The sequence below is a fragment of the Pieris brassicae genome, chromosome 10 (assembly GCF_905147105.1).
Source record: "Pieris brassicae chromosome 10, ilPieBrab1.1, whole genome shotgun sequence".
Lineage (NCBI taxonomy): Eukaryota > Metazoa > Arthropoda > Insecta > Lepidoptera > Pieridae > Pieris > Pieris brassicae.
In genome coordinates this window covers 2,685,645-2,697,903 of record NC_059674.1, presented here as the reverse complement: position 1 = coordinate 2,697,903, position 12,259 = coordinate 2,685,645, and the positions used below count along the sequence as shown (strand labels likewise).

Sequence of the window (12,259 nt, the reverse complement as noted above, 5' to 3'; positions counted from 1 at the left end):
GGATTGTCCGGCGTCCGTCAGATCCGTCATTCGCCCGAGGTTAGTCTCCGGAGGCCGTAGCGAAAGCCGTGACGAGGTCAGTCGTAGAGCATTGCCATCTCACAAGTTCTGAGTACTGCCTTCAGCCCTGGCACCGCGCTCTCGCTCACCGCACCTCACACTTCGACACTTGGGCCCGTATTCCACCATCCGACTCCATCACTTCGATGTTTATGGAATACGGATCTTAGTTTCCGGTTCATCGATGTCACACTTGTGATATGGGCGAATCGTGTTCTTGCTGATGTTGCAGCTATTTATTTTCTGACAATATCTGTATGGCTAATTTTATATTCATTTATAGCTGTTTAGTGGCCTTGTCAGCATGTTAGCATTGTAGATTTGTAGTGTTTATGCATATTTTGTTCCCAGCTTTAGAGTTCAAACGGAAGTTGTTTTTGGCTCGCAAAGGATCCTATTGGCTTAACGCATGCACTATGTACGCTAAGAACAATTTTGTGTCAGAACTATACTGCAGTAGTGTAAAAAATTTAACAGTAGATCAAATTATTGATGTTACAAATTATCTTTCAGTTCTTTGTGAGGCTGGATCATATCCGCAAGTGCTTCACACAGAACGGAGGTATCTTCGTTTTAGAAGAATTCAGTAAGTATTAATACTTCAAGTATTATTTTCAACTATTTTTAATTACCGAAACAAACAAAGGAACAACTTTTAATTACCTATTGTAATTGTATATTTGTAGTAAATCTACTTCGCCTAGCCAAATTAAATTATGCTTTATTTTCTAAATCAAATATAAAATAACATATTTTGGTTTAATTTAAGTCTCTTACCAACAGCATTCTTGTTAAACTGATCAAGTTAACCGCGGCAGCGGCAGCGACAACGACTAATCGGTTAAATTGTGATCTAATTTCACCGAAAACGTTATAATGAAGAATATTTAAACTAATATAAATAATAAAAACAAATAAACGGACAAATACCTTTACAGATCCCAAGACAAGGCAAATAACTCAAAGAAAGTACAAGTCGGTAATGGTAAGCATTGAATATTTATGATCACAGTAAGATGAATTTTGTAATTATATGTGGATTTTTCTTGTTTAATGTTGGCTGTCCGTAGCTTTAGACTGTAATTTTCCTTTTTATCAATTTTTTTTAAAGAAACAAAAGTGAACTATATTAAACACGTGTCTTTTAAAGGTTTGGGCTAACTAAATCATATTAATATAATACTAGAAATGCGAAATTTTTATCAAACATTTTAATGTAGTCCCTAATTACAAACTTTTGTCATTCACGTGCAGTATAGGCGGAATTAATTATAACAAATTTGTATTTTGACTGGGATGCTACGTTCCCGGTTTTATTGTTTAAAACCTTTCCCTTTAAGTATTTTAACTCAACCATTTCTCCAATTAACTCGTTAGGCTGTCATTTCGCGCTCTTGTAGTACGAGAGAAGAGTCGAGTTGTTTCTACGTACACACTTATGTTTTATGAACACTTCCTGAAAAATATACATTTACATACATACAAAACAATATTTTCAACTTGTTAAATAATTTGTTCAGTCACAACCGATATAGGTATCCGGAAGCCTATATCCAGGATGCTCCCTTTCCTCGGTGAAATAATATGCGCTGGTTCGGCTGTCGCGTTTCAGTATAATAAAAAAAGAAATCCAATAATCAATAAGACTAAAACTAGCAAAACTATCAACGGTGGCGTATCTCACTCCAAACACTGGATCCTTCAATGATGAATTAAAAAAAAGTAAATGCTATATGGTATATATTTCGTGCGCACGCGACAGTGGTTAAAATTTAACTCTCTTGTGCCATTACGCCGGGATCTACCATCTGCGGTTCGTGTGTCAAAGTCAAATCGACAATTGTCATCCTTCCTTGACTGAGACCGATTTAGCGCGAACAGGGCGTCAATGAAAGGGTTTATCAATGAAAGTTCTTGCTTTCAAGTCTTGCTTTACCAGCTCCATCGTTAAGTTTTAAAAGCACATATATTTTTATACACACATAAAATTGTAACGCTTCTACTGAACAAAAAGAGATGATTGGTTGCTTTTTATTATATCAAATTTCTGGGCTATTGTTTGCCTGGGCCTGTTATTGTTTTTTCTTGTCAAAGAGAATGTAAACTATTTATTGAACAACCCTCGTGCCACATGCCAGTGTGACAGCTCAAACGACTTCAATTTTTAAATATAAAACAGTTTTTTTTTATTAAAGTATTCCTACAGCTACTCATTAAACAATATTCAAACAATTACATTATACACAAAAGCCAAAAACGGAATACACATTAAAACATAAACATAAAGCACAGTTTTACCTATTCATACTAAAAAAATATAACAAAGTACAAATTCATACTTCTAGATTATAAGTTCTAAGTTTCATTATTATTTATTTGTTATTATTAAATCCATCGTTGCCTGAGTATTTTGTGTTTGCATTATCACTGTTTATTGAACACTGTTTATGGAACACTCCTTGTAGCACTGATGAATATCTTGTTGTAGGCAGAGAAAGTAGTGCTTGATCTTCATCGTATCTTCACCATTTGGCTTTCTCGGTATTATCTGTATGTTCGCGAAACCGAATTGACATACGCACCCTATGTTTCATGATGTATGTAATCTTTATGTTTTTCGCTTTTATTTTTTTTACGCTTGTTGCTAACGATTGTTACCAATTTAGATAGAATGGCCCTTCGAGAATATTGAGTTTTTTGTTACAATTTTCGAAAATATAATAATCTTTTTAAACTTATCAGTTATATATATAATAATAATATTTAAAAGATTTCTGTTTCAGATAATGCGATTATAAGTTTCGTCATTCGATCTTTTGTAGTTGAATCTCGAAAGATTTATACTGCAATACATTTAAAACTTACTGTATATTTTTCACATAGTTTTATTGTTTTTAATTAGTGTTTTTTTTTAATTACTCAAATACTAAATTTCCCAAACTAATTTTAGTATTATAAATGCGTGGTTTGTTGTGAAAATCTATCTAAATTAGTCAATCCTATAATTCATTTTGCCTGCGCACACGCATCAAGATTTACCTTCAACTTTATGTATCTTCTATCAAAATTTCAGGCGGACCAAATTTGTTACGCGGTTCTGTGCGTGTTCTCATACTTTGCAGCGGGGCAGGAGCAGAAAAAGGCGATTCTGGAGCAAGCGGCGAAATTACCGCCTTCACCACAGCATCTACCCGGTGCTACCTCAAAACAGGTATTATTGTCGTGATTGGTGAATTTTAATCAAAATTATTTTTGTACCATAATATAATTTTTTTTGTTTCAATTATATATGTTAAGTAAAACTCTTAAAAGTGTCCTTGACTGCCTCTGAAAGAAAACAAATGATCACGAAATAGATAGACAAGGCTGAGGTTAAAAGGATGTAGTGTTCTAATTCATTCTAATTCTTATTAATAAAATTCCAGGAGAAGTCCGAATCAGTTAGTCGAGAGGAGAAATTTTCAAGGGATTCAGAAGCAAGTCGTGATCGTCCACGTGTGCCTCCCGACAGGCAGACCTCACGGACACTGCCTGAACGGCCACATCAGGCTGAATTTAAGCCTGAAAGAACTGATAGGCCTCCAGACCGGAATTACCCTGAAAAGGCCTCTGATAAGTCTTACCAAACTCAAAGGACTCTGCCGGAAAGGCCTGACGCTAAAACTGTAAGTTTTTCTCATGACGGTATGCGTCTAGCTCAGTGATTACCGAACTTTTTTGTCTTGTCTTTCTAAAATTCTTATTATGCATAATTTTCAATAATAAAAATAAATCATTGTTAAGTTAAGAAACTTAAATGATAGGTTTTAAGAATTAGGGCAAGCTCGGGCAAGAAGCGTAGTGCGGGCAAGAAGAATAACTGCTTTTTCTATAAATCTATAATAGATAGCGCTTTGGCAATTTTTTTTATTCGTTTCATGTACGACCGATTATGCCGTGACAGTTTAACCAAACCAATACGCGAGTGGATTTGTTGTAAAAAGAAAAAAAAGCTATATCGTTGTTTTATTACGATTTTTGACCAGGTTTGTACATTAAAATTTTTATATTAGTCATTAGTTATCTACGAAATGTTTTATCAAGCCAATTGCACGTTTATTTAAGTATTATTTGTGTTAATTAACTTTTGTTTACCGATCTGATCGTTCGTTCAACATTATTCTTCCTGCCCTTGGAGCGTATCCGTTTTGCCCGGGCGGTTCGGGCAAAATGAATTGATACTTTTTCATTCAAAAATCATTAAAGTTTTTAAGTTTATGTGATTATTTTCCAAAGATGATTAACCATAGTACAAATTAAATATACAAAGAGTTCTATTGACTATCACATTGCGGTTTTATTTACATTATCCCTTAACATATGCGGCTTGCCCGGGCTTCCCATACTAGAAAATTGTAAACGAAACACAGTAAGTAAATTTTCAAAACATAAAATGAAAAACTGTCATTCAAATGCGAAATAATTATATTGAATTTTCTGATAGCTCACCCTAACAAAACAATCGCCAATATGCGGCGTGGACCCCACTTTGGGGAACGTTGGTCTATGTAATATATGGCACAATTTGCTTAAAAAAGTAATATTTTTCTCAATAAATTACGTATTTAAGATGTTGACAACGCTGTTTATATGAAAATTATTTATTACTTACGAAAAATTGCGCCATTTCTGTCCAGTTATCTATGTTGTTGTATTAGTTGCAATTTTAATTTGCAAAAACAAACTTTCCGTTGACTTTATTCTAAAGAAATTATTGAAGAACTAAAATGCCGTGTTTGTTACCATTGTAAAGCGATCAAAAATATTTCTTTATGGAATTCTTGATAAATTATTTGAAATAATCTTTCGTATCTTACTTAATGTCCTATAAGCCCTTTGGGGAAGAGGTTTGGTCTGAAGCCTTGTATTTCACCTCGCTCCAAGTCTTTCCGGCACTCTTTGCTTCCTCTGCAACAGTACGAAGCCAGGATTGCTTGAGATAGCCACGCTTCTACTTACCTTGCGGGTTCCCATCAAGCGCCTGCTTGCTTATGACTGGAATCTCTTCGGAGTGTATGGTCTATCTATTTCCACTTGCGTCAAGGTTTCTCGTCATCGCTCCCAAAGTTGCTCGTTAGAGGTCTTCTTAGGCCAGTAGATACCCAGAATACGGCGAAGACAGCGGGAGTTTTTTTACCTACAATTCCTTTATTCACATTTTACAGGATTACGTGATATCCCGTGTGGGCCAGATTGAGAGTATAGAAAGGCGAGGCGAGGTTAGGGAAAGCCCCGAAAGAGACGGCAACAGTATTCGCAAGGAGAGTGAGCGAGATAGAGTGCATCGCACGGAGAGCCTCCCCCCTCGCCGCCCCCCGCCTCCAGCGCCCCAACATCGACTGGCGAGAACTATGTCGCATTCATCGCCGCCAAAAAATCATGATCCGCCGACGGTGAGAAAAAAAATAATTATTATAGAATCTGTAAGGGATACAACTTCTCGTTAACATAAGAAATGAGAGGAATGCCCCAGGACCCTGAACATTTGGTCAATAATTTATTAATAGGCTATTTGACAAGATTTTAAAAACCATTTCAGATGTTTTCTGTTTGGCTATTGGCTTTAAATTTTCATAATTTCAAGACCTCGTCTTTCTCTGTCCAAGATGGAGTCGCACCTATGACGTAACATAGTTGTAAACACACAAACGTCACGTTGTTTAAGATTACTGTTTCTACTACACATTTTTAACACAGAAACATTTATTAATAATTAAATTGTGTGCATACTAACAGTTATACAACACAAAAAAGAAAACAAGATAAAATGATACAAAGAACCAAGAACGAGGAATGATAAAAAGAAGTAATTTAACAAATAACACACAAATCTATAGTTTATTGTCAGTGATAACAATTGTTATCGACACACGCAGGCAACTTCGTATGTAGTAAATTTTCAAATTCATCTGTAAAAAGCCCCGATAAAGATATTGAAATGTGATGTGTATATGAATGAATGTCTAAATTCTTCGAAACTTGTGGTCAGAACAAATTAAACACTTTACAAAGACTTGATTCCCTGATGTAGGATTCTCTTGCTGGCTTACGAAGAGAAACCAATTATTATTAACACCACATTTGGTCAAAATTAACCTTAAATTACTCTGTAGTGAATGAGAAAGTCCTGAAATGATATATGAATGCTCCAATTTTAGTCAATTTACTGTATATTATATGAAAAACAACCTCCAACAGTGAGACTCCACAACAGGATTAGTATACATACGCCAACATCTTTATAACGTATCCTGACGGTGTCACGTGATATAAAACAATTGTTTTCTGTGAGGTTGTTTGATATGTTTTACTTAATAATAAGAACCTTTAATAAAACACTTTTTTCTGGATTGAAGCTATGTATTACTATAAACTTATAATTATTTGACTGTAGACAAAATAGGTGTTGAATGTCAAAAGTATCACAGCTGTAGAGAAAGTTGTATTATCTGTATTTATTTCCCCGGAATTGGTATCGACTAAAAGATGATGATGAGATGAAAAATTTAAAGTTATGTAAAATAATTATAAGTTTATAATAATACATAGCATTGTCTTTTGTTAAAATAGCTTTTACACATTAAATTCGTCACCGTTTCCGTCGTTCACCGTGACCACGCACGCTGAAAAGCACGCGAAACGTCGGAAAAAAATTAAAATTGAGAATTATGTAAACAACAATAATAATGTTTTAATAATAATACATAGCTTTAATCCGTTCAAAAAGTGTTTTTCTTAATAATACATAGCTTCAAAGTGTTTTCTTTAAATGTGTAAAAGCTATATTAACAAAAAACACTACAATAATAACCTTTTATTTCAGATACTTTTACACACTTATATTTCTGTCTCTTTCTTTTTAAATATCTGTATCCTTTTTTGGCCAAGATCTCCTCTAAATTCTGTCTGCACTGTGCCACTGCCATGATATCTGTATGATGGCAGTGGCACGGCGCATGAAAGTAATCTACTTTCATATAGATGAACAATTTCATATAGATGAACACTTTCATATAGATTAACAATTTCATATAGATGAACAATTTCATATAGATTAACAATTTCATATAGATGAACAATTTCATATAGATGAACACTTTCATATAGATTAACAATTTCATATAGATTAACAATTTCATATAGATGAACAATTTCATATAGATGAACAATTTCATATAGATGAACAATTTCATATAGATGAACAATTTCATATAGATGAACAATTTCATATAGATTAACAATTTCATATAGATGAACAATTTCATATAGATGAACAATTTCATATAGATTAACAATTTCATATAGATGAACAATTTCATATAGATGAACAATTTCATATAGATGAACAATTTCATATAGATGAACAATTTCATATAGATGAACAATTTCATATAGATTAACAATTTCATATAGATGAACAATTTCATATAGATGAACAATTTTATATAGATTAACAATTTCATATAGATTAACAATTTCATATAGATTAACAATTTCATATAGATTAACAATTTCATATAGATTAACAATTTCATATAGATTAACAATTTCATATAGATGAACAATTTCATATAGATTAACAATTTCATATAGCTGAACAATTTCATATAGATGAACAATTTCATATAGATTAACAATTTCATATAGCTGAACAATTTCATATAGATTAACAATTTCATATAGATTAACAATTTCATATAGATGAACAATTTCATATAGATGAACAATTTCATATAGATGAACAATTTCATATAGATGAACAATTTCATATAGATGAACAATTTCATATAGATTAACAATTTCATATAGATGAACAATTTCATATAGATGAACAATTTCATATAGATGAACAATTTCATATAGATTAACAATTTCATATAGATGAACAATTTCATATAGATTAACAATTTCATATAGATGAACAATTTCATATAGATGAACAATTTCATATAGATTAACAATTTCATATAGATGAACAATTTCATATAGATGAACAATTTTATATAGATTAACAATTTCATATAGATTAACAATTTCATATAGATTAACAATTTCATATAGATTAACAATTTCATATAGATTAACAATTTCATATAGATGAACAATTTCATATAGATTAACAATTTCATATAGCTGAACAATTTCATATAGATGAACAATTTCATATAGATTAACAATTTCATATAGATGAACAATTTCATATAGATGAACAATTTCATATAGATTAACAATTTCATATAGATTAACAATTTCATACAGATTAACAATTTCATATAGATGAACAATTTCATATAGATTAACAATTTCATACAGATTAACAATTTCATATAGATTAACAATTTCATATAGATGAACAATTTCATATAGTTTCACAATAATTGGCGGATTTACAAAATTTCAATGTGTTTGCGCCCTTGCCTCTACAATTGTGTCTAGACTATTTTAAGAATCTAACGTAATTCATCCAGTTGGCAACCCCCCACCAGTAGTACAACTGACATGAATATGAAGAGGGAAATACACTTTCTGTAATTCCGCTCGTTATTCATACAAAGTGTGATAAAGGGCGCAGAGGTCCATAACTGGTTGGGGGATTGGGCAAAATTGTCCGGGCACCTTCTTGATTTTTGTGACGTGGCAAAAAAAGTTGCCGCCCTACTCCAGCCGGCAGCCTGCAAGTAAATCCGCCACTGCCTCTCTCCAGAATATTTAGAATCAATAGAAGTTAGGAGAACACTTCGTGACCTCGAACTAATAGTACTACTAAAAATGCAGTCGTTCTCTTGTGAATATTGCGTATATACGCAGATACCACCCCGTGTCGGGGCCAGTGTGGTACCGAGCGCGGGCCGCGGTGTGCCGCCCGCGTTACCGCCCAGGCAAATGTCCGCCGTCGAATTCAACACCTCACCCAAGTATGACCGAATACTCACGCCACTTATATAGATGCTTTATTGAGTCGGCTTCGAGTATTTGTACGTTAGATGGTGTATATAGGGTCCAATGTTATGTTGCTGTCCGCTTTTGTTTGCATTGTTTCTAGAACGTACTTTTTTGTCTGTTATATTATTTTTATTAGAGCGAAAATTTACTGCGGCAGACATGTTTCCTAAACTCCTTGTTTTTTGTTGTCTTATGGAAGACTAGACGCATTGTGAAATAGTTATTGAATGTTTTAACCATTACGCTAAATATTTGTGTGAATGTTCTGTTTGTCTTTATTAGTCCTCAATTGACGTTGTCGTGACGTTAGTGAAATTGGACGCAGTATATATGTCAGTTGCCACAGTTGACAGTTGTCCTTGAAAAACATCTCCCTACAAATATCAGCTGCGATCCTTTGTAATAACATATATTATTCTATCAAATTAAACTATATCGGCCTTAAAATATTCATACAAATATTTTTATAATGTATTAATTGTTAGCGATTAACATCTTTTTTCATCACAGCGTAAAAACAATTTGACAGAAAGAGAGGAAAAGGAGTTTAGTATAAGGAAGCCCCTAGAGCTGACTTTGAAACTTCCTATGGCAATAGACGTTTCTATATGCCATGTGAATATTTTTTCTTAATATCCGGATTAGTGATATTATGATGAAGCAAGGCATCGCGATTTTTATGGAGTACCGCTGGTTAGACAAGTAAAAGAAATCAAGGTGGTGGTGCCCCCTGAATATGCCATGCTCGCATAGAAGAAGTGATGCTTTCAGTGAAGCACTGCTTTTTAGTTAAGTCTCAAATTGACATTAACGTATATACTATATAATACTCGCGTTTAATTATTTAAGAATTTCCATTTATTCATAAATGTTAGATTAGTCTAATTGCGTAAACCTACAATTTCTCAATTCGTAACGTATTTTGCAAGCGCGTTTCAATTAGCGTATTGCGCCATCTATTGGTAAGTAGTTGAACTATTTCGCGTTAAATTCTAGGCTCAAACTAGTGTAGGAGCTGTCAATTACTCGTAAGTGACAAATAAAATGCGATAAATGCCATGCAGTTTCGTTTATTTCTGTCATACGCTGTGATGGTAAGAGACATATAAGTACTTTAGTTAATACGGTGCACCTAAAGAATATGTATTTATGAATGTTTGGTATAATTTTTTTTTATCACACTCATGCGTTCATTAAGAGTAAATGTAAGATTAAACAATTAATTGTCGGCTCGTAGGCTGTGGGTATATCGATAAATACAGTTCTTACCGTCTGTAGTATTTCCAGATCGTCACCACAGCGCCGGGCACCTGCTCCCCAGCGGCAAGCGTCAACTTCGGGCTTCGCTCAGAGCAACCCCTTCGTTGCTCCCCCCCACCACGAGTTCGTCATTCCCCCTCGCCCCACTCGTCGCCCCTCCACAGACCGCACTTAGAACACTAATTATAAATAAGGCTCTGTTCTTATACGTACGTGTGACTCCAAGGCAAATAGACCCCTTCCGATAACAAAAATTCTTTAAATTTATAAAACATTTTAAGTTGCAGTGAAAAGTTAATATATTTAGATATAGTATTGTCTTTTGTTAACATAGCTTTTACGCAATAAGAAAACACTTTTTAAATGGATTGAAGCTATGTATTATTATTATAAACTTTTAATTATTTACATAATTTTAATTTTTTCCGACGTTTCGCGTGCTTACAGCGTGCGTGGTCACGGTGACCACTTTATAATAATACATAGCTTCAATCCGTTTCAAAAGTGTTTTCTTAATATTTAGATATTACAAAAACATGTAACAACGCCGGAATTAATAAAAGACGATCGTTGCCTAGCAACGCATTAGGGGAAGCGGCAAACAAAGTTGGACTTTATTACACTCCAGTTATATCTTATTTTTATATATTTTAAACAATGAATAATCGGAATCGGTCTATTTACTAAATATAGACAATATTATTATTATATTTTACTTCAACATCCTTTGTCGTATGAGACTGACCATTCATAAAGCTTATAGCTTCAAAACAGGACTGATGTGCATTGTAATATGCACTTTAATACTCAGCAATAAAGTCAACTTAAGAGTATCAATCAGTCCTGTCATATATGCCCTGTTCTGTTTTAGTGTCGAATTGAGACTAAGTCTTCTTGTCTAAAGACCTACGACTCAAAGATTGGGCCCGTATTCCTGAATCATACTTAAATGTAATCTCAATATGGCATGCTCTTTTACAATTTGTCAGTGTCGCAAAATTTTCTGGTATCAAATCACCTTCAGGGTATTACAAACAGCACAGCTATTCTGTAATATGATCCCGAATTCTTGTAATCACGTGTGCCATACCTCGAAATTGGCTGCAAACCTATAACCGCTAAACCTGCTAACCGGCTCGAAACCAGTACTGTTAGGAAATACTGACACAAGAGGTGCAAGCAAGAGCATAGCCATAAATCTGCTGGGAGAATAAGCGATACACAGTGTAAGCTGTATATAACGACACTGAAAGGATGCACAGTGCATTTGGCGTTAAATGGGGAAGAACGAAACGAAAAGATATTCCATGACGCCTACTTATTAGTCATAGTCAACAACAGTCTACACGTGCAAGCAATCTCAACTTGTAAACAAAAGAACGAATTCCTTAAAAAAATTCAAATGCATGATGCCGACAGTCGAGTTTATTGCGGCCTAGAATAATGAAGCAACAAAAGAACGTACACAGTTGCGCAGTTTTTTCTCATAGCAACTAAAAAAGTGCTTTATTGCAATTGTTGTCGTTATTGGTGGGTGTAATGCTATGTAGTGTTTATCATTGTATGGAAAATAAGCTAAATCAACCAAAGCCATTTGATTTCGACGCTTTAGGGAATTCGTTTAATCGAGGGACGTTAAATGGAGTTCACACTGTATATACCTTATACCGAAAAGATACCTTAACGAATACGGGCTTAGAATCTTGCATCGATGACAAAATATATTAAAAATAAAAGTATCGAGCAACATGTAGTTCCTATTCACACGATCATCACCCATTTATTTGCCATCATTCTAAATATACAGATACAATATTTTCATAGATAATTATAATAGATTTCAAAGTATAGTATTTTAATAATTGAGAATTTGTGATTGCTGTTTTCGCTGATGTTAATAGATTGTAGACAAAATTACCACTTGACATACGAATTATAAAGCATTGTCCTGAAATAA

At 33.7% G+C, this 12,259-nt stretch overlaps 1 protein-coding gene across 7 annotated transcripts in view; it reads left to right on the top strand.

The window, feature by feature from the left end:
• Positions 1-10,590, top strand: part of LOC123715123 (MAP kinase-activating death domain protein) — a 47,406-nt gene extending 36,816 nt beyond the window's left edge. For 4 of the 7 annotated variants that reach the window (XM_045669964.1, XM_045669963.1, XM_045669962.1 and 1 more), the window contains 4 exons: positions 574-646; positions 999-1,045; positions 2,549-2,657; positions 3,134-3,223. In XM_045669964.1, the coding sequence (XP_045525920.1) occupies positions 574-646; positions 999-1,045; positions 2,549-2,656 (228 nt within the window). In that variant the 3' untranslated portion in view covers position 2,657; positions 3,134-3,223. Of the gene's footprint in view, positions 1-573; positions 647-998; positions 1,046-2,548; positions 2,658-3,133; positions 3,272-3,485; positions 3,726-5,264; positions 5,493-8,907; positions 9,015-10,320 lie in introns of those variants that run through there. The other 3 variants (XM_045669957.1, XM_045669960.1, XM_045669958.1) reach the window with 3 other exon arrangements.
• The last annotated feature ends 1,669 nt before the right edge of the window (positions 10,591-12,259 follow it).